The following is a 25,136-nucleotide window of genomic DNA, read 5'->3' on the forward strand; positions in this document are numbered from 1 at the left end:
ACAATTAACAATGTGTTTAAAACAGTAATTGTGATGTTTAAAATAGTGAACGTTATATTCGAAGAACTGGTGACTTCGACAATCATCGTGTCATATTTTGAAGGATATCATGGAATTGCACTGCAAAAGAAATTATACACACCCAGTCATCAAATTATGTTAAAAAATGCAACTCAGCAAAAACCTTTCATTATACCCTGCCCCGCTGCTCCATGGCAACATCTTTCAAACCCCATATCAGCGCTTTAACACGTTAAAATGTGTCTCCTCCAACCCTGATGACATCACTAGAGTTAGTTCCACCCTGCACAGCCAAAGACGACATTATAAAACAGTTTAACTCCCAGGCTGAGTAGCACTCCCATTAAACTGACTCTGATGGGTATAATCTGTGGAGTTTCCCTTAAAGACTACTGAGTGATAATTATGAAGCTTTATGTTGCACACTTATAGACTTTATTGGCCTTCAGTGCAATTTTTTTCTCTCTGTCTGCAACATAAATGAATCAACTATAGATTTCATATATGAAACAGATTGTCGTTGTTTTGCTTAGTAATGGATGCAGCCTGCTGGCCAAAGATAGAAAGTACAGTTAAATTAGTTTTTCATGGTATTTAGGGGTGTCCTTTAAGATTTTAACGTGTAATTTGTAATGTTATGTTTTTAAGTCAATGCAATAAAATATTGTTTTTAGGTTTTATTTATTTAATCATTTTATTATCATTATTATTTTATTTATTTTAGTTTTTTATTCATTTTATTATTTTTATTTTATAAAAAAATAATTGAATTACATTTTTTTATTTGTATTTATTTTATTGTGATTTTAATGTTGTTTTGTTATTTTTATTTTTCATTTATTTTATTAAAATTTTAATTTAATTACATTTTTTTTATTTATGTTATTGTGATTTTTATTATTTATTATTTTATTATTTTATTATTATGTAATTTTATTATTTTCATTTATTTTATTTTTATTTTTATATTATTTTATTTATATATATTTATATCTTACTGCTGTGGGAATGTTCAAGGAATGCTTCATTTATCCTAAATAAATCCCTTAATTCTTTATGTATTTTCAGATTTAACATACTTTGCTAATACCTACTAATGTCTCCCACGCACAGCAAAATGTTTCATGACCTTTGGAGTGTTTCCAAGAGGTATAAATATACCATTCACATGATGCACCTTTGCTCCAGATGCTCACTGCTGCTCTGCTTGACTCAGACAGCTGCACAGAAAACGGAAAGGTCTACTCCCACAATCAGATGTGGAGCCCAGAGTCATGTCGCGTCTGTGTGTGTGACATGGGGACTGTAGTGTGTGAGGACGAGGTGTGTGAGGAGCTCAGTGACTGCCTCACGGCTGTGACTCCAGAGGGCGAGTGTTGCCCTGTGTGCTCGACTGCAGCACCGACTCACAAAGGTACAAAAGCAGGTAAATGTAAATCACTGCTGTTGTACCTCCCACTAGTGATACTCAACACCTTCAGTCTCCTTTCACTTGGTGAAACAAATCATCATGGGGTTTTTACAATAATTTAGTTCACACTGTTGCAAGAACAAACTCAATTTAGTATTTTTAAGGTATCTTTTAACCTTAATAGGGGTCTCATTGAAATACTTGCAAATTCCAAATTTCAACCCTAGAATATTGGAGGATATTACATACTGCCAGAATGTGTAAAAAAAACATACAGACCCAGGGGAGGGGTGGTAATATTTTGAGAAATAAGTTTATGATATTAAAGTGGTGAATTTGCGAAAAAAAGTTGCTTTTTTTCACTTTTTTCTCGTAAATCTGCAACTTTTTTCGAGCAGATTTGCCACTTTAAATCTCTTAAATCTGCGACTTTTTTTCTTGTAGATTTGCCACGTTAATCTAGTAAATCTGCGACTTTTTTCGAGCAGATTTGCCACTTTAAATCTCTTAAATCTGCGACTTTTTTTCTTGTAGATTTGCCACGTTAATCTAGTAAATCTGCGACTTTTTTCGAGCAGATTTGCCACTTTAAATCTCTTAAATCTGCGACTTTCTTTCTTGTAGATTTGCCACGTTAATCCAGTAAATCTGCGACTTCTTTCGAGCAGATTTGCCACTTTAAATCTCTTAAATCTGCTACTTTTTTCAAGCAGACCAGGTTTGTCTTTTTATTTTTTTTCATACTAGGTGCTAATACGCTGTCATAGTCAAGTTCTACTTGTACAAGTCACTGAAGAATAACACGACTGTTTCTTGCAGATTTTTGTTGTTGTTTGAAGTTACCAAATATAGTTCTTTGCCCGATAAAGGGTTAAAGATCTTGTCACTGTGACTGCTGCCAATCTACAGAGGAGGGTAAAGTCGGTATAGTCTGCATTTAAAATCATGCAAAATAGTGTGTGGTTATTTTTCTAATTAAACTTTTTGCTCCCAGTTATCACCGCTAAGCTAAATTAAATTCTACTTAGTGTCATAAAATATACCTCCATTTGTAGGAAGCTGTTTTAAGACCTAAGTGGATGAAGTAAAAACCTGGGATAGCGTAATAACTTCTGATCTTTATTATTTGTCACTAGGGATGATGACTCAGTGTTTCCCATGATCTGATTGGTCAATGTTCAAACTTTTGGGGAGATTTTAACAGCTGCAGGTCCAGTGGAGATGCTGAAAAAGTTAAATTTAATCTTTTGGGCTTTGAAATGTTGGCATTTTGTCTTTATGATGCTGTTGTTACAGTTTGTGTTTATTCTGTTATTTAGTGGAAGCCAAGTCCAAATGCTGGTCAGACACTGGAGCTCACTGGATTAGTTTTTAAAGTTTGGTGTTGGTACTTTCACTTATTTTCAACCTTTCATGGTGTATTGTCAGTCCTGGCAATTGTGCTCAAATTTTGCCGGGTGGGTTCAGGTTTGTGTTGTTAGTACTGCATGTTTTGGCTCTTATAGTTGGATGTGACTGAACGGTGCATCACTAATGATCAGCTGGGAGGACTCTGCAGAGCTGTATCATGTTTTTTTGCCATATTATTGTTTTTTTCCCCGACTTAAATGACTGAAATCATCAATAAAATCTGATGAGGAGGATGAGGTTCAAATCAAAAACAAGCTACAGCAATGACACCTAAATATGATTTTAAAAAGCACATTTGACACAGGACTAAGACCAGGACTAGCAAACAAAATAAACACTGGTTCAAAGGGGAAAAATACTTAAAGTTGACTGAAATTGGATGTCGAAAATGACTTTTCATTAACTAAAATTGGACAAAACCATTTTGTTGTTGAGTTGTCGACTAAAACTAGACCAAAGCATGAAGGATATTGTGATTAAATTGAATATGCATTTTCATCCAAAGACTAACACAAAAGAAACACTGAACCTTATTAGCAACAAACTGTCGCCAAATTGCAATTTTGACCTTTTACGTTAAGCTCCGTCCGCTGAGGTTTACCTCTCCTAGAAAGATAATTAATGCTGACAGAGAGCTCTGCCGTAGGAAACGCTGGGTGTTAAAATCAACAAACTAGCAGCCAGCAGGCCTTTACATTACAGCCTTTCCTGTGTGGTCCAGTTGAAGCCAAGATGAAGCTGGTCTTCTGTGGTTCAAGTGTCACTTTTGCAGCCTGCCTTTCACCACAAGCTCCACAATTCAAACTGAGGAAACCAGTTTTCCACTTATTGTGTTTTTGAGCAATTACAGGCCCACAAGAATCATGATTGGGTTTTTTTTTCTTTGTTTAAACTTCTGGAGGAGTCTGGATTAGCTCCACTGGAGCACAAGTTTACACAGAGCCAAAATAGACCAGCTAGACATACTATGTCGTCTTGAGGAAAGAGGAAAGGGGCGTCCAACATATTAGGACATAACCGAAATAACAAGGCAACTATTGTGAACCAAGGTTATTATAGTTAACGAAAACTAACGAAATAACGAAAACTAGAATTGAAAAAACATTTTCGTTAACTGAAATAAAAATGAAAACTAGAGTTTTTAAAGAAAACGATAACTAACTGAAACTGTATTGCGTGGTTACAAAACTAACTAAAATTATATAATATTATTATATATATATATTATTATAATAAGTGAAAATGTCCTTAGTTTTCGTTTTTGTCAACTTTTTTCATTCATAATTCAGTGTTTCTATTTGAACATGCAACACATGGTGAATATGTTTACTGAGACTGGGAACTAGAACCAAAATTCAAAACACCCTGAACTGTAAGACTTAATAACCTTATTGCGGCTGACATGAATAAACCAAAGGAAATAAAGGCAAAATTTATTATGATCTATTTGAATCTCGCACCCAACATATAGCCCATTACAAAAAAACTAAAACTAACACTAAAACTAATAAAAACTAAACTAAAACTAAGCATTTTCAAAAACTAAAAACTAAACCAAAACTAGTAAACTCACTCTAAAAACGAATTAAAACTAACTGAATTTGAAAACAAAAATTCACAACGAAATCAAAACTAAAACTAATGAAAAATCCAAAACTATTATAACCTTGTTGTGAACCTAACATTTGCTAAGTTTGATGCAATAAGTGTTGCAGTCTCATGATTGAAAGAACCTGGTCTCACAGAAATCCGTGAAATAGCCACGGATTTCGCTTAACTCAAAATCCGTGGAATAGCCACGGAATCGCTCAAATTTCCGTGAAACTGACACGGATTTCGCTACAATGCAAGTTAATGACATGTCCCGTGGCTATTGGTTTGTTCCAAGTCACGTGACTTTCAAGGTCCCAGCGGTCAGAACAAAAAACATGGCGGACAGTCATTTTTAGTGAAAAATCAATATTTTGACTTAGTTTCTGCATAAAAATGGATTTTGATCACATTTCTAGCGAGAAATATATGTTTTATTTTCTAAATCTTCACTCAGTGAATGTACATAATCACTTTGTATGTTGGAATAGCCACGGGATATGACATTTACTTGCATTGTAGCGAAATCTGTGTCAGTTTCACGGAAATTTGAGCGATTCCGTGGCTATTCCACGGATTTTGAGTTAAGCGAAATCCGTGGCTATTTCACGGATTTCTGTGAGACCATGTTGGATTGAAAACCCCATAATGATGCACAGACTTCACCATCACTGCCAGCTGAAAGGAAATAACTCCACAATGCTGATTCCTGTTCTGTCTCATGAAGATACCTGCACAGAAAACGGAAACACCTACTCCCACAATCAGATATGGAGCCCCGAGCCGTGTCGGATCTGTGTGTGCGACACGGGGACAGTAGTGTGTGAGGAAGTGGTGTGTGAGGAGCTAAATCACTGCCAGACAAGCGAGGCCCCAGAGGGCGAGTGTTGCCCCGTGTGCTCCACTGCAGCACCACATCCTCGTCCTCCTAGCGTGGATAATAACACTGGTAATAAATATTTAAGAAGCATTTTGATATTTGGCAGAGCAGATTTAAATGTGGGTCTGTGTGTTCCGTAAATATCCACATTTACAAGTCCAACCTGTGTGTATTTATGTGGATTTTTATGAATGGGGATTCAATATGAAAAAAGTGATTGTTTTCACTGTGAAAAAAAAGAACATAAATTGCATTGACCTCTCATCTTCCTGGTTAATGTTATCACCTCCCAAATCTCTTGCCATTGTTATTCTTGTTTGTCAAAACCCCAACAGTGCCAAGAAGTCCATTCATTTCTTATTTCTGTGTTTATAGTTCTCATCCCTTTGTTTTCCTGTAGTTGTCCCTTACAATTTGTTGTATCTCTGCATTGTATTCACTATGTTTTGCACATATTGTAAGCTGCTTTTACTCAAATCATGTACTGAATATTCACCACCATGAGTGATGAAATTGCTCGCATATTATTTACAATGTACTTTAGTAAGTACACTGCATTTAGTCAGGTGTCTTAGCTAAATAAAGGGGACATGCCGGACAAAAGCACCACATTTTCCACATGCTCTCTATCGCCACATCAAGTTTTAATTTTTAATGGAAGCCACTTCATCAGGATTGCGGAACGGAGATGGCAGCCATATAAAATCTATGAGAACCAATATGTCTTCCAAGCCACTAAGAAGGTCAATCTTGGTGTCAAAATATACATTTTCTGGGTCAAGGAGTTCATTAAAGCTATTGAGAATATCACTAGATGATTATTTGATCAAATGGATATGTTCATTTTGGCCATGTATTTATGTAATTTCCAACTCCGTTCCTAAGCAGTCGAACATATATGGATATATGTCATATACAGTACATGTATTCTGAAAAGCAGATAACATGCAAACATTAAATTGAACTTTATTAGCTTCACTAATTATTTATTACGTTTACAACTACAAAGATCTGTGCAATTCCAGTGTGCCTTCCTGCATGAGCACCACAGCAACCTGCACCTTTACAACCACACTTGATCATTCACTGCAGGCTTTTGACGCAATTGGTAGAATGTTTCGAACAGGAAGCCAGACCTGTTATATTGGGCTCTATTAGAACATATGGCCTGGAAAGTGGTCCAAAATTATGCTGAATTAAAGGTTCGATATGCAAATTTTATTAACAAATAACGTATCCCATTTGCTGAAACTGTTACTATACCCAGACAGCAGGTTTTTAATTGGTTTGCATTGGATCTTTTCAGGTAGATCCAGCATTTTCAAGACTTAAACCCTATAAGCAGCTGCTCTCAGGCCCACAATGATGTTACACCAGCTATCAGAGTGTCCCTAGCCACTGATGTCAGCTGCTGTTCTTTTTCACAAAGATTCCTGTACAGAGGACGGCAAAGTCTACTCCAACAATCAGATATGGAAGCCAGAGCCGTGTCAAGTCTGTATATGTGATATGGGGACGGTGTTTTGTGAGGACGTGGTGTGTGAGGATATAGGGGACTGCGAGGCCAAAGAGACCCCAGAGGGCGAGTGCTGCCCCGTGTGCGTGCAGAAGCCTCAAACTGGTAACTGGACGGATGCATCGTGTTTATTTTTTCGCCGTGTTTGTGTTCAGCAGTCGGAAGATCTTCCATCTCTGTCAGGACTGCTGGTGCTCTTTGTCTCGCAGCCTGAAACTCTCCTCTTCAGGCGTCATCCTGTGCACATAACCTCAAAATGATGTTCTTTTTTTATGCTACAATATTGTATTCAGAGTTTCCCCTTGACTTTGCAAAAGGAATACATTAATTTTTTGCCAGATAAGATCACTTTTCAATCGACTTTTGTGCCGCAACTCTCTGCAACACAAAAGGAAGTTGAGCAAGTAACTTATTTACCAAATAAAGTGTATTCCTCTGGGAAATTGCTACCACCTTTGCCATGTTCAGTGCCTTGTTGTTCATGCACTTTTTATGACGATAATTGTTGCCACAGGTGTTTGACTTTTCGCTTTCTTTTTCAGCTCCAAGTAAGGCTTGAGTATTGAAATGATATGTTAAATAAAAAATGTTTCTTCCTATAAATAGATGCCCTGTTTAATGCCCCTATGTGTACAAATTATAAATGTGTTGCTTTAGAGACTCCATGACACTAAGATAAGTAGACTGACACAGGATTGTCCCGTTTTTCGGCAAACAAAAGCTTCTGCTGTCAGAAAAATACAGAAGATGCTAAAGTCACACTAATTCTACACATAGGGGCTTTAAAAAAAACTGTTTTCAAAATTCTGGCATGACAGCATGTTAGAGTATATTGTTAGAATTTAAGACTGCAGAAAAAGTTTGCGGAATACGCTTTGCCAAGAGTTAGATGAGAAAATTGATGCCACACGAATGTCTGTTTGCTAAATATGCAGCTCCAGCAGCAGCTAGTTAGCTTAGCTTAGCTTAGCATAAAGACTGGAATTGGGGGGCTTGGCTCTGTCCAGGATAACAAACCCCCCCTACCAGCACCTCTTTAGCACATTAAGCTAAGCTGCTAGCTTGCCTCCCTGGTAAATTCATATCTTGTATAGAGACATAAGCATGGTATTACTCTCATAGCGCTCTTGGCAGAAAAAGCCTAAAATCTCGAACTTATTGAATTTCTTGCACTGTCAATATCAAAAACATCCAATATACTAATTGATTTTCTACATTTATGTTTCATAAAGATACCTGCACAGAAAATGGAAAAGTATACGCCCACAATGACATGTGGAACCCAGAGCCGTGTCGGATCTGCGTGTGCGATATGGGGACCCCTGTGTGTGAAAAGGTGGTTTGCGAGGACATCGGCGACTGCGTGAAAACTGTGACCCCAGAGGGCGAGTGCTGCCCTGTGTGTTTGACTGCAGCTTCAACATCCACCCCCAGTGCAGACCCCGCAACAGGTAAATATTAATTATAATCCAGACGTGTTATTGAGGGAGGAGCTTCTTCTCATCATCTGTCCTCTGTTGCAGCTGCAGACGAGAAGAAAGCAGAAAGCTGCACGGTGGACGGGGAGCTCTACCATCACAACGACATCTGGAAACCGGCGCCTTGTCGGGTGTGCGTCTGTGACAATGGCGTCACCATCTGCGATGAGGTGCAGTGTGAGCTGCTGACCAACTGCGAGAAGGTGGTGACACCTGAAGGAGAGTGCTGCCCCGTGTGCGAGAACTTTGCCAGTGCCAGCAGGCAGATTGGTGAGATGAATTAGAATCAGAAACGGTTTATTGTTGAGTGGATTTGCATATTAAAGAAACATGAATTGGTGCACAGAAGAAAAAATACAGTACACATGTATCAATAAAAAGGTGGGCAAAGTACACAACTCTATTGCTAGAATTAAAGTATAAATACTCCTGGTCAAATATTCCTCCATTAAAAGGGACAGGCATTTACTTTCCTGTTATGTTCGTTTGTCATGTGTCAATTTGACTCGGGGCATGTTTAATTATCCAAAAGTGTCAGAAACTAAAAAATCCCAAATAACATAGTTTATATTTCATAAAATATCTTGTTTTTTTCATTAAAAAAAATGTATGTCAGAACTTTTTTTATGTACATTTGAAAGACCTGCATATAAAGTCCAATAGTTTTACATGACTTTAATTTTTAATTTTTTAATTTTACATTTTTCAGGAGTTCTTCAACATAACAGGAGGGTTAAGATAAATTCCTATTTCAGTTAAATACTGGAGTACTTGCTTTTAAAAATACTTTTAATAAGTAATAATAATTTTCTTTCCATTTACAGAGCCCAATGACTCTGAAACCACTAACTATATGCACTGTTAGCATCACTGCAGCAATGTTAGACCTATTTTAAGTCAAGAAATAATATTTTAAGTGGTGTTGTTGTTACTCTAAAAAAAACTGACAATGACATAATTAGTCATTTAGTTCAATAACATTTTTCTTAACGCTAAATGATGAATGCAGTAGTTGAGTCGTAGAAAGCTACTAAATAAACTTCCCTCTTTGTGTTTTTTCCTTTAGAAATTATGGGCTTCAAGGTAAGTCATGATTCATTCTGACATATATATATGTGTGTGTGTGTGTGTGTGTGTGTGTGTGTGTGTGTGTGTGTGTATTTGTTCTTTAAATGTTAACATGTTGTAAATGTGTTTCATTTACAGGGACAGAAAGGAGAACCAGGTGATATCCCATATGTAAGTAATTGCATGCAATAAAAAAAATAAAAATAATCCATATCAACTCTCCCAGGACGTTTCTTACATTTTTTTATTAATTTGATTACTGAAAATGAATACATACTGAAATATATTATGGATCTATACAAATGTAAACCAAATCCAGTGAAAAATAAGCAATTGGAGATTCTTAGAAAACGCATATTAAGGATGACAAAAATAATAACATTTTAATCAAAAATTAATATCTAATTAACTTATGTGGGGCTTGGAATTAATAAAAGTTTTCACATGATTTTTGCCCCAAGAAAATTCATGATGTGAAAAAAAAGGGTTGAGTGTGTTTTCTTAACATTTTTTTTTCCTTTCAGGTGGTGGGGCTCCCTGGACCTTCAGGACCACAGGTGGGTTTTTTCATGCTTTTACTACATCTTTTGTTTTTTGTGTTTACAATGTGCATCATAGAAAAATATGAGGTTAAGGAAATGAATTAGATCAGATGGCAGGAGCCTTTTTAGAATGATCTTCCTCACAATAATCTCGATGCACTAATTGTGACACTAGAGGGCACCAGAGTGTCATAATAGTGTTCACCTGGAAACTGAAAGACTGAAGTAATGCTAAAAAATTTAATGGTCTTTACAATATTTTGTGCAAAGGTTAATGGGCTTTTTTTTAATTTTTATTTTTAAATTATGTTAGTATGTCATGATGCTAAAGTAGTAAAGCACATTTGAACAGCAATAGCCTTTTGGATAGACACTTCAGGTGACTAGAATAAAAGTTCTAACTGACAGATATCACCATGAAACTTCCCCAGTTGATTACTTTAATAAAGGACATTATTTTATTTTTTACAAGTTTTCAGCTTTTTTACGTTTATATATGGCAGTGAGGCATTATTTTATATTTTTTTATATATATTTTATATTTGATGCATTTAGGATAAATCTACTGGTTAGAAATGTGTCTTTGGGTGCTTTCTTTTAACTTTTCAAAGAAAACGAGTTATAGAAGCAAAATAGTCCAAACTCTCAATATTGACTGAATGAAAATATTACATTGCTGCTTGTAGTGTCTCACCTTGATGATGATGACTGTAAAATTGTAAAATGATATGTATCTCTTGTGTTTATGGTTCAGGGTCCTCCTGGAGCTCAGGGACAAACTGGACCAAGAGGCTTTAAAGGCAGACGGGTAAGTCTCAATGAGTATTTTTGACGCTTTATATCTGTTAATGAGCCAACAATGCAAGGTGAATTTTGCTAAATTTCCTTTAAAAACATATTAGTAGGCAGATTCACTTTACATGTTCATTACTGAGTTTAGAAACAAGTTGTCATGCATGATATTTCCCCCAAACACTCTTTAGGGATATGTGGGGCCTGCAGGAATTGATGGAGAGCCAGGTGTGCCAGGAAATCCAGGAGAGCCAGGACCCCCAGGCCATCCCTCCCTCCCCGGGGTGAGTTGGTCTGAGACTTTGTTAAGAAATGTACATGCTTGACAGAGAAGAAAACCATTACTCTATCTCCAGTGGTTTGAACATTAATCTGAAATAATTTTCTTCCCAAAAAAGGGACAACTAGTGTCACAGATGGCTTCAGGTTTCGGAGAGAAGTCTAGTCTGGCTGGGATGATATCAGGATCAAGGGTGAGTGATGCCAGCTATTTAAGAAAAAAATTTAAAATGGTGTGTTTCACACTTGAGAAAGGTTGGAAGTTATGTACCATTTAAACCACAATATTTGAAATGTTGCTATTTCAGGGTGAAGCAGGATCACGAGGACTTCCAGGATCGCCTGGACAACAAGTGAGTTTTGGCTTCTTCACAAAGATTTTAAGACTAAATTTTGGTTTTATCTTTACCTGCCGTTATAAGATAAGAAGTAGGAACACTATACATTTACTTGTTTCAAACATGACTGTTATTATCTCCTCTATTTAGGGTCCTCCAGGAATTCAGGGAATTCCAGGAGAGGCTGGAGATCCAGGACAAATGGTAGGAATATTTGATGCCCATATCCATATCAATTGTCTGGGAGCCATTGAAACTTGTTTTCAAAACTGAGAAGTTTAAATTAGCTGAATTTTGAAATTTTAGGTGACTGTTGTGTCTGTTCACAGGGTGAGCCGGGTCATCGAGGACCAGATGGGCCTCCAGGAAAAACTGGACCGGATGTGAGTTGAACATGCATGCATCTTCTTATAAATGCAGAATAAACTGCTCGTTTATCAGTAATTATTTATCTGTTTTGATATGTTTTTTTTTTTTAATTATTTCATTTTTCCTGCTCAGGGAGAACCTGGACCTTCAGGTGCTGCAGGAGAACCAGGATTCCCAGGATCTGCGGTAACTCAAACCAAAATTGCATTAATAAAATATATCATTAATCATAACATCGTACCACAATTAAGCCCTGGTCAAACGCAGGACATGTATTTGCTTGTACATACACTTTGTTGTGTAATACAGTGTAACATATGTACAATAAGAGTTATTTGTTTCGATGCAGGGTGCACGAGGATTCCCAGGACTTCCAGGTCATCCAGGACTGAAAGGTCAAAAGGTACAAAACAGTTTGCTGTTACCAAGTAAAGCAACCTCCCTGATTAAGTAATACAAAGCAACATTCATTCTACCCGTTTGTGAATTTGAATCTCTCCAACAGGGACATGCTGGCCTTTTTGGGCCAAAAGGCGAGTCTGGAGCAGTTGGAACCAAGGTATGAATTTCTAATGTCACATTTGAATCCTACTGAAAGGACTCGGTGTGTACTTTGTGGATATGTACATCTGAGCGGACAAAAACAAAATGTGGAGTTCCACAAGGCTCCATCCTGGAACCTCCTCTGTTCAACATTGACATGCTTCCACTGCCTGAAATTATGGAGAGAAAAAATTGATTAGCATACTTACGCAGACAATGTGCACATGTACACATCCATGTCATCAGGTGACTATGATCCAAAACCGAAATGTGCCAGAGATGTCTTCACATAAACAAAAATAAAACTGAGGTTTTAGTTTTTGGATCCAAAGAGGAACGATTGAGTCAAATCAGCAATGTTAAAAATCACAGACCAAGCCAGAAATCTCGGTTTAATTATGTAGGACCTGAATTTCAACCAGCCAACCATTACCTTAAGAATATATTAAAGATTCAAGGACGTATGTCTCAGAATGATTTGGAAAAACTCTCATTAATGACTGTTTTTAATTGTTGTCAAAAGTCATTTTAATGTTTAAAGTTGAAACTTTTCTCGTCCTCAACTTGTGGTTCTCAGAGTGACAACTCATCATGTTATTGATTTATTAAGATGATTATAAAAAAGTACATCTGCCATTGTTTAGCCTGAGAAGAACATCTTTAAAAAAATGATTTGTGTCTTTGTGTTTTAAAGGGTAAATCTGGCACTCCAGGAGGAATGGGTGCTCCAGGCCAACAGGTACACAACACATACAACAACTCATCACCAGAGCATTTCTGACAGAGTCAGGTGTCATTCATAGAGATGCTGAACCATTCTTTTGTTTCAGGGACCAGCTGGCATGCAGGGAGAGAGAGGCAGAGCTGGACCAACTGGTCCTGTGGTGAGAAAATCTAAACATCTTATTAGTTTGTAAAAGTGAAAAATGTAAACTGATGTTGCAAGACAAAGACATTTATTTTCTCTTTTAGGGAAAACGTGGTACACCTGGCGATGTTGGCAAACCCGGCCCTCTGGTAAGGACGTCACTCTGCATAATTTTTAGAGATAATACAGAAAACTGTATTTCCTGAAAATGTTGCTTTGAATATGAGACCCAATTTCCTTTCCACTGCAGGGTCCAATGGGACTCCTCGGCGTTCCAGGATTTCCCGGTAGCCCAGGAATGAAGGTGAGACAGTTTTGTGTCATATATGGTAGCCCGGCTGTAGGAATTGAAGATTTAACATGAATACATTTTTATCTTCTTATCGTTTGTATCTCTTTTAGCTGACAGACAAATATTAAACTCTCCAGGAGAAAATATTAAATATTGGCAGAACTGGATTGTCAAAACAAATACTGTGACTGTGAAATGAATCCTTTGTTTTTCCACACCTAACCCCAGTGGTGTGTTCACTGGTGTGTAAAAAAGGATGGTTTAAATGCAGAGTTGAATACCCCATTGTGGGACCAATAAGGGAATCTTAATCTTAAACTTGATCTAAACTTAAACTACAGCTAAAATCTGAGCTCTTAAATTCCCATGAAAGACCTTGACCTCTTTTAAAAGTCCTTGGATTTAACCTGAATCTGTCCTCTGGTGCAGGGTGAAGCAGGACCAACAGGGGTCAGAGGAAGTCAAGGACAGCAGGGTCCCAGAGGGGACGGTGGACATGTAGGACCAGCTGGACCAACAGGACAGCAGGTTGGTTATCATTCCATCATTCTGTCTTTTGTTTTTGCCACATGCTCCAAAAATAGGACACAGCATTTCACCTTGTGCAAGAATTCTAATGATTATTATTAATTTATTCTTATATTACACATTACGTAATATTATTGTATAGTAGTATAATACATATACTACTGGCCTATTTTTCTTGAAACTGCAAAAAACAAGGCCTATACACCAATTATTGTTCACTTGAGTTGTCGACTGTGAGATAGGCCATGGCCTAGATGGAGGTCTCACTTTCTGAATGTGATTTTAGTTCATAATAAGTGAATATTTTGTTTTAACAGGGTGCTGAAGGACCAGATGGCACTCCAGGTGCCCGCGGCCAATCGGTAAGTATAACAGGATAAGCCATGTAGGGAATGTTTTGAAAGCTGTAAACCAATTTTCAGCACATCTTTGTCTGTAAATCTTTTGTTAATTATTGTTTTTAATAAATCTTTTCAGGGTATAGCAGGTGTTCAGGGTCCATCAGGGCCTTTGGGCCCACCTGGTCCCCCTGGCCCCCAAGGAACCACAGGAGCACCAGGTCCAAAGGGCCAACTGGTAACTAACTAGACCTGGAGCAGGACTCTGTCTCCGTTCTAGCTTTGTTTTTGGCTCAAATTATCAAAAAGTTCTACCTCAAGGTTATCTGATCGTCTTTTTCAGGGCGAAGTCGGAGTGCCCGGATTCAAAGGAGAAGCTGGATCCAAGGGAGAAAGAGTAAGCCCCATTTACCATCCTAAAATAAAGATCATAAAAGCTGATTGGAGAAGATGCATTGACTGAATATTGATTGTTGGTTCTTGGTTTAGGGTGACCATGGTGTTCCCGGTCCATTGGGCCCAATGGGAGAGGACGGGAAGCGTGGACCCCGAGGTGATGCTGGATCCATCGGGCCTCAAGGACCTACAGGAGAGACAGTGAGTCAACTATTACTTTATCTTTTAAAAAAACATACTTGCCTTAAGCAGAGAATAGGTTTCATGATGCAGAAAATGTTTTTTTGAATTCAGAAACAATTGGTTTGTTTGTTCTAGGGATCTCCAGGAAACCGAGGTTTCCCCGGTGCCGACGGTTTACCAGGCCAAAAGGTGAGTTAACTCCACCTGAAAATGTATATAATGGCATAATTTGTTGTTAATTCAGATCATTCTAAACCATGACGTGTTTCTGTGTTTGTGAAACAAACAGGGAGCCCAGGGAGAAAGAGGAGTGCCAGGCTCGCTCGGCGCCAAAGGTTTAGATGGAGATCCAGGACGCAATGGAGAGCCGGGATTAACAGGAGCTCGGGTAAATAAGACATATTAGATGTTGCCATTTATTGTCTGTCTATTGGACTTTATACAGTCATGTGTCTTTAAACCAGCAGAAAATCTTGTATTTTCTTGCAGGACTGGTTTATCTTTTCAGTAGGGCTGTCAGTCAATTATAAAAACGTAATTGCGATTAATCGCATGACTGTCTTATCTGTTCAAAATGCATGATAAAGGGAGATTTTTTAAGTATTCCATACTCTTATCAACATGGAAGAGGCCAAATATGCTGGTTTTATGTATATTTACTATTGGAAATCAATTACCAACACATTAGTTAGATAATTTATTAATAGAAGAACTGGACTTCCAGTAACGACTATATTTCCCATAATTCACCCCTACCCCGAGGTTCACTTTTCTGTTCACTGGTTAATTATAAAAGGCATGATTCATTCAAAGGGACTAATACATTTTTATTACACAAAGTGAACAACAGCCTGCTTAAGTTTAAAAAAACAACAAATTTTGTTAAAACACAGTTAAAAAACGCTCCAGTGATTTAGAAGTGAACTCGTTGGTATGTCTGTACACTATGACATCACTGTTGTGCGTGGTTACAGATGTAACAGTCTTCTGATTTACAAACAGAAAGGGCAGCTTTGTTATTTCAAGATTTACCTTAAAGATTAAAAAAAAGAAATAACTTGATTAAAAAGGCTCGATCTACTTTAAATCTACATGAAATCTACATGAAATACATTGAAATAAGAGGTATACTTTTCTCCATCAAAATTACTAAAAAATATCTTTAAGAAAAATAATGTGATTTTTAATTTAATTTTTTTTTAAAGTTTTTCCTTCTCTTTATTTTCTTTTTGTTTTTAAACCATTTTCTTTCTTTTTATGTTTTGATGAAAAGACTTGATATGTTTACAAAATGAACAGCAACATGTATGTGCTGTTTTGTTTTTTCTGCAAATAAAAAGTTTAATAACAAAAGAAATAGAATGTATAGGTATGTCAGGTTGTTCTGTAACGGTGTGTATGATTTCACAGGGTCTCACAGGACTGATTGGTGCCCAGGGTTCAGAGGGAAAGCAAGGACCAATGGTACGCTGAACTTTATATTTACATCACACATCACATTTTCACTCACAGGCTGTATTAAAGAAGAGGACATAACTGTAATTGTGACATCACCTATTGGTTCTTTTTGCAACCAGTGGAGTCGCCCCCTGCTGGCCATTCGAAAGAATGCTGGTTTAAGACACTTGCGCATTGACTTTCCTTTTCAGAATGAAGGAAAAGTCCACTTCTTTTATACGGCTTATGCTTTCACCATATACTTAAATAATAAAATAAGAAATGATGCACACCTAGAGCACAGAGTACAAGCATGCATGCATTTCCATTTCTTTCTGCCTTTCCAGGGCTCAGGAGGTGACGATGGCAAACCAGGTCCTGCTGGTTCTACCGGGGGCCGAGGGCCGACTGGACAAATGGGTCTGCCAGGACCAAAAGGCTTCGCTGTAAGTATATGTACACTACCTGTATCACTAAAATTTATGTCATCAGGTGATTTGTGTGGTATCAAATGATGACTTCTGTTGTTTTTTGATGACTCTTAGGGTGATGCTGGGAAGATTGGGGAGGCTGGAAGCGCCGGAGCTCCAGGCCAAAGGGCAAGTTATTTTTATTTTTCTAATATATATTCTAAATTCATTCATTCATTCATTCATTAATATACCTGTAAATATACTGATCGATATTGTATCTGTCTTCTAGGGAGTGAATGGAAAAGACGGAGAGGAAGGCGCTGCTGGTTCAACTGGTCCAGCTGTAAGCATCTGTTGAGACAATCTTATTATAAGTGATTTGAAAACATGATGTTTAATTGTATATTTAATTATTTTCTTTGCATTGCTGCAGGGTCCTGCAGGAAAGAGAGGAGAACAGGGACCACAGGGACTGCACGGTTTCCAGGTACATAGGCACCCCATTATTATAGAAACATGAATTTATTTCAGTATAGTATTATTCGCCATCAGATATTGTAGATTTCAATTGTTTTTTGTCATGTAAAAAGATGGTGGGTGTAGCTTTTTTTCTTCTGATTTATGAGTTTTCATTGAACAATTTAAAAGTTACATTTCTTAGTTTATTATACACGTTCAACCCATTTGAATCCTTTTTTAAATAATTACATTCAGGTTGGTTTGTATTTGTGTTTTGTATTGACATTTTTTATGCGACATGTAAAGCTTAATCTTTGATTAATTAAGTTCTTTTTTTTTCTTTGCTGAGAAAGGGATTATCATTTCTCTTATTTATACCTTAAAAACTTTCTACTTCATTATTGTTATTAGCATTAAACACAAATGTTCTTGTTTTTTCCAGGGTTTGCCAGGAATGCCAGGACCTCCTGGAGAGTCAGGAAAACCAGGTGTTGAGGTATGACAAAAAATGTTTACTATAAAGACTTTAGTCAAGATTATTTTTAGTCCTTTAATTCATTTTGATTCGGTTTTTGTTTTGTTTTTTATAATTTTTCAATCATAATGTGTATTTTTTCAGGGTCTTGCTGGAGAGGCTGGTGCTGGTGGAGGTACAGGTCCAAGAGTAAGTCCATTACTGTTCTCACACCTGATTAAAAGGTGTAGCTTTTATTTAGTGTCAGTTATTAACGGTTCAGCTGCATTTCTCACTCAGTGCCTGAGATAACTACTGCATGACTTTATCCCCTGGCTGTCCTTGCAGGGAGAAAGAGGCCCTCCAGGAGAGAGAGGTGAAATCGGCCCCAACGGGCTGCCAGGACCTAAAGGTAGTCCAGGTGCACCAGGACCAGATGGACCAAAGGTATAAAACCTCAAAGAACCAAAGACCCTACATCCATACATTTTTAATTTACTGTAAACCCTGTTAACAATAAGTTTTCCCTGTGGTTCTTCTTTGTGCATTTTAGGGTAGCCTTGGTCCAAAGGGGGCTGGTGGAGAGCCAGGAGGTCCAGGACTTATGGGGATGCCAGGAGAGAGAGGCATATCCGGACCTTCAGGGCCAAAAGGAGATGCAGTAAGTTAAAGAAGAGAGAGATCCATAGCTCCGATAGGGCTTGATATCAGTACTTGACATATTTAAAGGCTGTCTCCAGATTTGTTCTCCTCTGAGTTCTTCACATGGAAACACCCACTCAAAAATCAGTGTCGTAGGCTACCTCAAAAATCAGTGTCGTAGGCTACCACAGTGAGCTGTGAACGCTAACGAGTCAAAGTTAGATTCTGGGAAATGCAGTTTCCTTTGTATTCTAAAGTGATAATGCTGATTTCTTCTAACAGGGCTCCGTCGGAGAGGCGGGAGCCGAGGGTAAAGCTGGAGCTGACGGTGCCCGGGTGAGTCACCACAACATGATGTCAGGACACAAACTAGACTGAGAATAAAAACATATAAACTGTTACAAACTGTTACAGTTGAGAATTATTTTGTGTAAGATGACATTCTAATTTACTTTGTAATTTTATTAAAAGGGGCTTCCTGGTCCTGTTGGACCCGTTGGCTCTGGTGGACCCAATGGAGAGAAGGTGAGTCGAAAAACAAAATAAATTGCATGGAAAATTTTGCATAATTAGCCAAATTATTACATTTCTAGATTCAAGATTAAAAAATATGCCACAAAAATGACACAAAATTGACAATATTTGAGTAAAATTGAGTAGATGTCAAGACCTAAATTAACATGTATAGTTAATATTATAATTATAATAATTTTAGAGCTATTTTATGTATTAGACAAGCTCCTAGTTGACTTTATGTGTCTTGATGATGATGTTATGCATTGATTCTTATCAGTCAGTGTTGTTAAAAATAAAAATATGGACCACAGCAAGAATAGCTACTGCTATAATACAGTACCTTATGGGGATTTAAATAAAAAAATAAATACAATAAATAAAGGAAAGGGAAAGCAGTAATAAAAAAAAATAGCAGTTCAGCGTATAAAACCACACATGCAGTGCTCATTTACATAACGCTGTCTTTTTAGAATAATAAAATTAAATCTGAAATCTGTCAAATTACTTATGATAATTTTTTCACATGTAAATATATCCTAAATACCTTATTTGACTGGATTGTTCCTTTTATTAAAGGGTGAAACCGGCCCACAAGGACCAACTGGACGTCGAGGCACAAGAGGAATCCCCGTCAGTGAATCATTTTATTTTACAACTCGCATTAAATTGAGGAGAAATTTCCTTCATATGGCTTTACATGTATTTATTTTGATGAAGTGTGTGTGTGTGTGTGTGTGTGTGTGTGTGTGTGTGTGTGTGTGTGTGTGTGTGTGATGACGTTAACAGGGTTCTTCTGGTGAAAATGGTCCAATCGGAGCTGTCGGCTTCCCCGGTACTTCTGTAAGTTTTCCACCAAAGCAGTGCAGTCATGTCCAGAACATACCAATACATAAAAAGCCTTGATTCATTTCCTGTTTCTGCCGCAGGGTCCTGATGGTCAGCCTGGGGTCAAAGGTGAAGTAGGTGAGCCAGGCCTGAAGGGAGAGGGAGGACTACCTGGACCACAGGGCATGGCTGGGAAATCAGGAGGACAGGTAAACGCTGCAACTACAGTGTGATAAACAGATCCAAAAAACGAGTTGATTACAATGTATTTACACTGATGTGTGTGTGTGTGTGTGTGTGTGTGTGTGTGTGTGTGTGTGTGTGTGTGTGTGTGTGTTTTTAGGGTCCGGTTGGTGTGACTGGACTGAAAGGTGGCAGAGGAACACAGGGTGCTACGGTGAGTTATACTCCATATTTTTACATGTTCAAATCATTTCTGGCAAATAAATTCCGTCATCTTTTTTTGTTTAAAAGTTTAGTTCAGAGTGTCAAAATTCTTCATTATTTTTTGTATTATTTATTTACTTCGTTTAATGTATTTAGTTAATTGTATGTTTTTTTCGGTAATTTTTTTTAATTTATCTGTCTTTTTTTTATTTATTTTTTTTATTTATTTTGTTGCAACTTATTTTAACTGTTTTCTTCCCACAGGGTTCTCCTGGTTTCCCCGGGTTGCCTGGAGGAGTTGGACCAGTCGGCTCTCTTGTGAGTTAATTTGTTGCATTATTAAACTTAAATTGCCTAACAGCTTCAATACTTAACATCAATATTTATGTTAAAAAAAAAATTAAAGAAAAATACAGCTGTAGCATGAATAAGTTTTAAATGATAATTTTTTTTATAAAACAACGTGAAAAAATGAAAATGCACCAAATTTGTTGTCAAATTTGACCAATCTGCATAATATTAATGAAATTTCTTGTTGTGTTTCAGTCTCATAACTGAGGTGGATTCATTAAGTCACATTGTTATTTGTAAAATTTGATCAAGGGATGATGGTGCGTGTGTTTCAGGGTTCTGTTGGAGCCGACGGGCCTATAGGTGAACCTGGAAAGTCCGGAGCTCCCGGTATTATCGGAGAGAACGGAGCTCCGGGACGTCAAGGAGAGAGAGGACCTCCAGGACCAGCAGGCAGCGGCGGAGAGAAGGGAGACTCCGGAGAGGACGGCCCTCCGGTAAGATGATCATCTTCTTTTTCACGGGTTCCACACTCAAAAAAAATATTCAAGCCCTTCTTAGATGTGACACATTAATGTATTGTTTGTCTAATGAAAATATATCAATTAAAATCAAATCAAAAGTAGTTTAAGAAGTGTAACCTAAAATGTATTAATCTACTCCCCTGTCCTTCCCTTCAACCCAAAAAGAATGACTTTCAGTTTTCCAATTCTATGTTTTTAGGTTGAACAAACACAATTTCTTTATTTTAGCTCTCCTTGACATAAATGAGTTGAGGTAACTCAATTTAAATACAATACATACATGTTTTTAATTTGAGTTCGACCAACTGTAAAAAAAAGTGAGCTACATTAACTCAAATACATTATATTGCATCGATGCACTTGTTTTGAGTTTGGGCTACAAATATTTGTTGGATGGAAATTCTGCCCACAATTGAATTGAGTTCATCCAATGAGTTATTTTTTTGAGTGCAGCAGCTATATGCAAATAAAAGTTGTTTAAATTGCTTGTCTGTTGTTGTGTGTCTCTGTCAGGGGCCTGATGGGCCTCCAGGACCTGCTGGCGCCTCAGGACAGCGAGGAGTCGTGGGTCAGCCCGGACTCAGAGGAGAAGCGGGCATGCTGGGACTGCCAGGTCCAGCTGTACGTATTCCTCCTCACACTGTTTGCTGTTTATTTTTTTCCCTACTGGCTTTAAGATTCTCATTATTTAGACATTGATTCGTTATTTAAAAGTTGTATCTATTATGTTCCTCAGGGTCCACCTGGAAAAGCCGGAGCTGCTGGAGTTCGGGGAGGTGTCGGGCCATCGGGTGGAGTCGGTTTCCCAGGAGCCACCGGACCAAGAGGAGACGCCGGCCCGGAGGTTTGTCCAGTCCTTTTCAGTTACTATACAGCTTTTATACACGATAAGATCCCAAATATGTTTCAAACACACAAATAAAAACAGATTTAATGGTGGATTTGTTTTCTAAATGCAACCATACATCATTAACAATAAAAAATAAAAAAGTTGGTCATGGGATATTCTTTCTGTCCATGCTAATGGATGGATGATGTGAATGTGGGAAACCACTGAATGGTAAAAATGACAATAAATAGCCTGAAGAAACCTTTAAAAACAGTTTATTCATGAATGGTTATATCAATAAATAAAGGGATGTTTTAAAAAACAATATCAGATTTTTATAAAGAACTACTGAAGCTAATAAACTGAACAAACTTCTCTAGACTGACCCCTTATTTTGTCTTTTTTTTAATCAATAATTTTGTCAATACAATACAAAATACGTACACAATGTGTTTAATGATCTGGTTGTGCCATTAAAAGAAAGCAATTTCTCCAATATACGGTTCTTTCCAGAGTAAAAGTTTTAAATATTTCATGTGATATTTTGACATGAGATAATAATATAACATTGCACATTTATTTTAAATACAAATTATTTACTTTATCCATAGAAATAAGTAATTAAAATGTGCCTATAATGCAGTCGACCTCAGACGATGTGGAAAACTGTCAAATGAGTTTTTGGTTGATGACTCAGCTTCTGAAAAAGTCTGTACTTCAGATCTCTTTGAAGTTTCTCATGTCATTATCTGTGTTTTTTCAGGGTCTCGCTGGAGCAGAGGGGCCTCCTGGGAAGGACGGTCTTGTAGGGGAAAGGGTAAGAATAAAAACAATGTGTGTGTGTGTGTGTGTGTGTGTATTCCCACAAGTTTAACACTTCTTTATGGAATTTATCCGTTAGATAAAAGACACACAAGTGTCTGATATAAAAGCATTTGAAAAGGGTCAAATTTGACTTGAGGACAACAGGAAGGTTTAAAGGTATTCAATGAACCTCTGGTGTATATTTCCAGGGAGACAGGGGTAACACTGGTCACGAGGGTCTGCCTGGTGCTGCTGGGTCTCCAGGAACTGAGGGTCCTGTTGGAAAGACGGGCGGTCCAGGACAAAAAGGCGACAACGTGAGTTTCACAAACAGAAATCCAGCTCATTTAAAATTATTACTCTTCATCTGTCAATCACATATCAATAACTCTGTCAAGCCTTTTAAAACGGCAAAGATGGCCCCGTCATGTCTCTTTGCTTGTTTTGGGTTTAGGGTGGCAGAGGCGCATCTGGACCCCAAGGACCACCTGGAGTAAGAGGGAAAGTGGTAAGCATGAAATGAGGATTTTAACATCGTTGAAAACCAAGAGTAATAACGTGAAATCAGTGTAAAATATTGTGTTTTCCAATGACATGCTTAAGTTTTATTCTGTGTCTAACTTCAGGGCCCTCAAGGACCACAGGGAGAGAAAGGAGCGGTTGGAGAACAAGGAGAGAGGGGACAGAAAGGACACAGAGGATTCACTGGACTCCATGGTTTGCCAGGAACAACTGTAAGCAAAATTGAAGTGCAGTCATGCACATTCAAATTAATGGAAAGATCCCTGCTGCATTGACAGGTTAACGCCCTGACATGTTGTTTATCACGTCATATAAGGACAAGTAGAACAGCTGGACCCACTTTTCCTATTTTTTTTGTGTCACCAGTGGAAGTTTTCCACTGGTGACAGACTTGTTCAACAGTGGGAACACCCTCTTTAATTCTTGAAAAGAGGGAAGTTGTGTTTCATTCCTTGAAAGAACAAATGTTGAACTATTGCACGGATGCAAAAATCTGTTGATATAAAAATGCATTGAAGACTCTTATTGCGATCCATATTCTGAATGTGCTGTGTAAGTCCAAAATATACTCCTATTACCAGAATATTGGCACATCATTTGTAATATGGCATAATTCGGAATATCCAAATGGAATATGCTGTTTTCATGATCCCTATCAAACAGGAATATTGGTTTAAAGTCAGTGTGCATGGAATCATAGTTCAGTGTACTGACCCACAACGACACTAAAGGTATCAGACGATGAAAATGTGATATTTGTGTCTTTCAGGGCGCCACAGGAGAGCCAGGAACTACCGGTATCGTTGGACCAGCCGGGTCAAGGGTGAGTGCTGTTCAATTTAAAATCACTCTTAGTGCACCTCTGCCATATTATACAATGAATTAATAAATAACTTGCACTTTTATTCTATAGGGTCCCCCAGGAGTGTTGGGTCCTCCAGGAAAGGAAGGAAACATCGGTCATCCTGGACCCATGGGTGCTCCTGGAAGCAGAGGCTCCAGTGGAGACATCGGGGCACAGGTGACTCAAGATCGCATTCAACTTTTTTATTCAAATACTCAGCTTAACGGTGCTATCCTGAGGGAAGTACCGTAACCTTAATATTTTTTTGATTAGTAAAACTGACCAAAATATACATTTCACAACACTTTCACCTGACCTGAAACAACATTTTCATACTACTTAAACCTCTGAACCCCATCTTTACTCTTCAAATTTTCAAAATTACACTATAGCTGTAACAACAGAACATGTCATGAAATTTAAAAATTTCTGATTGTACAGTACAGGCCAAAAGTTTGGACACACACCTTCTCATTCAATGCATTTTTCTTTATTTTCATGACTATTTACATTGTAGATTCTCACTGAAGGCATCAAAACTATGAATGAACACATATGGAATTATGTACTTAACAAAAAAAGTGTGAAATAACTGAAAACATGTCTTGTATTTTAGATTCCTCAAAGTAGCCACCCTTTGCTTACTAGAATATAAGACATGTTTTCAGTTATTTCACACTTTTTTGTTAAGTACATAATTCCACATGTGTTCATTAATAGTTTTGATGAATTTAAATGTCAATAGTCATGAAAATAAAGGGAACGCATTGAATGAGAAGGTGTGTCCAAACTTTTGGCCTGTACTGTTCTTGAACATAACATGTTAAGAACTACTGCTTCAAAAAAGAACCAAATCTAAGTTTAAAATAGCAGTATTTCATCAAAATCACTTTATTTTACATTGTCCAACTGATTTCCCACAACACAGCTTCACATTGATCTTCTCTCCATCAGGGTCCACCTGGTGATGATGGACCAGCCGGCCCTCCAGGCTCCCCCGGACCTCCCACTGCAGCTATGGAAGATCTCTTCGATGGCCTTTACGACTATGACGGGAAGGGCGGCGTGCCAGAAGCTGTGGAGTTCGTTGAGGACGACGTGGCCGCTGATCCTCCTCCTCTCCTTCCTGAGATCAACAGAGATGAAGCTCTTCCCAATAAGAAGTCGGCCGTCCTGCGTGCAGACACCGGAGTCCACGCTACGCTGAAGACCCTCAGCGGACACCTGCAGAACCTCCGCAGCCCAGACGGCACCAAGATGAACCCTGCAAAGACCTGCCAGGACATCAAGCAGTGCTACCCTCAGAAACAGAGCGGTGAGGGGCCTGTTTTCTTCTTTTTCTACTGT

At 37.8% G+C, this 25,136-nt stretch overlaps 1 protein-coding gene across 1 annotated transcript in view; it reads left to right on the plus strand.

Annotated features, from left to right (window-relative positions):
- Nucleotides 1-25,136, plus strand: part of col5a2b (collagen, type V, alpha 2b) — a 35,524-nt gene that overhangs the window by 7,355 nt on the left and 3,033 nt on the right. Inside the window, exons 2-51 of the mRNA XM_059328332.1 lie at nucleotides 8,358-8,576; nucleotides 9,373-9,389; nucleotides 9,513-9,545; nucleotides 9,899-9,931; nucleotides 10,671-10,724; nucleotides 10,900-10,992; nucleotides 11,107-11,181; nucleotides 11,296-11,340; nucleotides 11,476-11,529; nucleotides 11,632-11,708; nucleotides 11,827-11,880; nucleotides 12,044-12,071; nucleotides 12,200-12,253; nucleotides 12,932-12,976; nucleotides 13,068-13,121; nucleotides 13,210-13,254; nucleotides 13,356-13,409; nucleotides 13,827-13,925; nucleotides 14,243-14,287; nucleotides 14,403-14,501; nucleotides 14,607-14,660; nucleotides 14,753-14,860; nucleotides 14,978-15,031; nucleotides 15,132-15,230; nucleotides 16,253-16,306; nucleotides 16,627-16,725; nucleotides 16,825-16,878; nucleotides 16,982-17,035; nucleotides 17,126-17,179; nucleotides 17,594-17,647; nucleotides 17,771-17,815; nucleotides 17,954-18,052; nucleotides 18,159-18,266; nucleotides 18,530-18,583; nucleotides 18,719-18,772; nucleotides 19,340-19,393; nucleotides 19,550-19,603; nucleotides 19,690-19,797; nucleotides 19,932-19,985; nucleotides 20,240-20,293; nucleotides 20,602-20,763; nucleotides 21,304-21,411; nucleotides 21,527-21,634; nucleotides 22,383-22,436; nucleotides 22,633-22,740; nucleotides 22,878-22,931; nucleotides 23,050-23,157; nucleotides 23,715-23,768; nucleotides 23,859-23,966; nucleotides 24,744-25,104. Coding sequence (XP_059184315.1) covers nucleotides 8,358-8,576; nucleotides 9,373-9,389; nucleotides 9,513-9,545; nucleotides 9,899-9,931; nucleotides 10,671-10,724; nucleotides 10,900-10,992; nucleotides 11,107-11,181; nucleotides 11,296-11,340; nucleotides 11,476-11,529; nucleotides 11,632-11,708; nucleotides 11,827-11,880; nucleotides 12,044-12,071; nucleotides 12,200-12,253; nucleotides 12,932-12,976; nucleotides 13,068-13,121; nucleotides 13,210-13,254; nucleotides 13,356-13,409; nucleotides 13,827-13,925; nucleotides 14,243-14,287; nucleotides 14,403-14,501; nucleotides 14,607-14,660; nucleotides 14,753-14,860; nucleotides 14,978-15,031; nucleotides 15,132-15,230; nucleotides 16,253-16,306; nucleotides 16,627-16,725; nucleotides 16,825-16,878; nucleotides 16,982-17,035; nucleotides 17,126-17,179; nucleotides 17,594-17,647; nucleotides 17,771-17,815; nucleotides 17,954-18,052; nucleotides 18,159-18,266; nucleotides 18,530-18,583; nucleotides 18,719-18,772; nucleotides 19,340-19,393; nucleotides 19,550-19,603; nucleotides 19,690-19,797; nucleotides 19,932-19,985; nucleotides 20,240-20,293; nucleotides 20,602-20,763; nucleotides 21,304-21,411; nucleotides 21,527-21,634; nucleotides 22,383-22,436; nucleotides 22,633-22,740; nucleotides 22,878-22,931; nucleotides 23,050-23,157; nucleotides 23,715-23,768; nucleotides 23,859-23,966; nucleotides 24,744-25,104 — 3,870 coding nt within the window. The remainder of the gene's footprint in view (nucleotides 1-8,357; nucleotides 8,577-9,372; nucleotides 9,390-9,512; nucleotides 9,546-9,898; nucleotides 9,932-10,670; nucleotides 10,725-10,899; nucleotides 10,993-11,106; nucleotides 11,182-11,295; nucleotides 11,341-11,475; nucleotides 11,530-11,631; nucleotides 11,709-11,826; nucleotides 11,881-12,043; nucleotides 12,072-12,199; nucleotides 12,254-12,931; nucleotides 12,977-13,067; nucleotides 13,122-13,209; nucleotides 13,255-13,355; nucleotides 13,410-13,826; nucleotides 13,926-14,242; nucleotides 14,288-14,402; nucleotides 14,502-14,606; nucleotides 14,661-14,752; nucleotides 14,861-14,977; nucleotides 15,032-15,131; nucleotides 15,231-16,252; nucleotides 16,307-16,626; nucleotides 16,726-16,824; nucleotides 16,879-16,981; nucleotides 17,036-17,125; nucleotides 17,180-17,593; nucleotides 17,648-17,770; nucleotides 17,816-17,953; nucleotides 18,053-18,158; nucleotides 18,267-18,529; nucleotides 18,584-18,718; nucleotides 18,773-19,339; nucleotides 19,394-19,549; nucleotides 19,604-19,689; nucleotides 19,798-19,931; nucleotides 19,986-20,239; nucleotides 20,294-20,601; nucleotides 20,764-21,303; nucleotides 21,412-21,526; nucleotides 21,635-22,382; nucleotides 22,437-22,632; nucleotides 22,741-22,877; nucleotides 22,932-23,049; nucleotides 23,158-23,714; nucleotides 23,769-23,858; nucleotides 23,967-24,743; nucleotides 25,105-25,136) is intronic.

The sequence above is a fragment of the Centropristis striata genome, chromosome 24 (assembly GCF_030273125.1).
Source record: "Centropristis striata isolate RG_2023a ecotype Rhode Island chromosome 24, C.striata_1.0, whole genome shotgun sequence".
Classification (NCBI taxonomy): Eukaryota; Metazoa; Chordata; class Actinopteri; order Perciformes; family Serranidae; genus Centropristis; species Centropristis striata.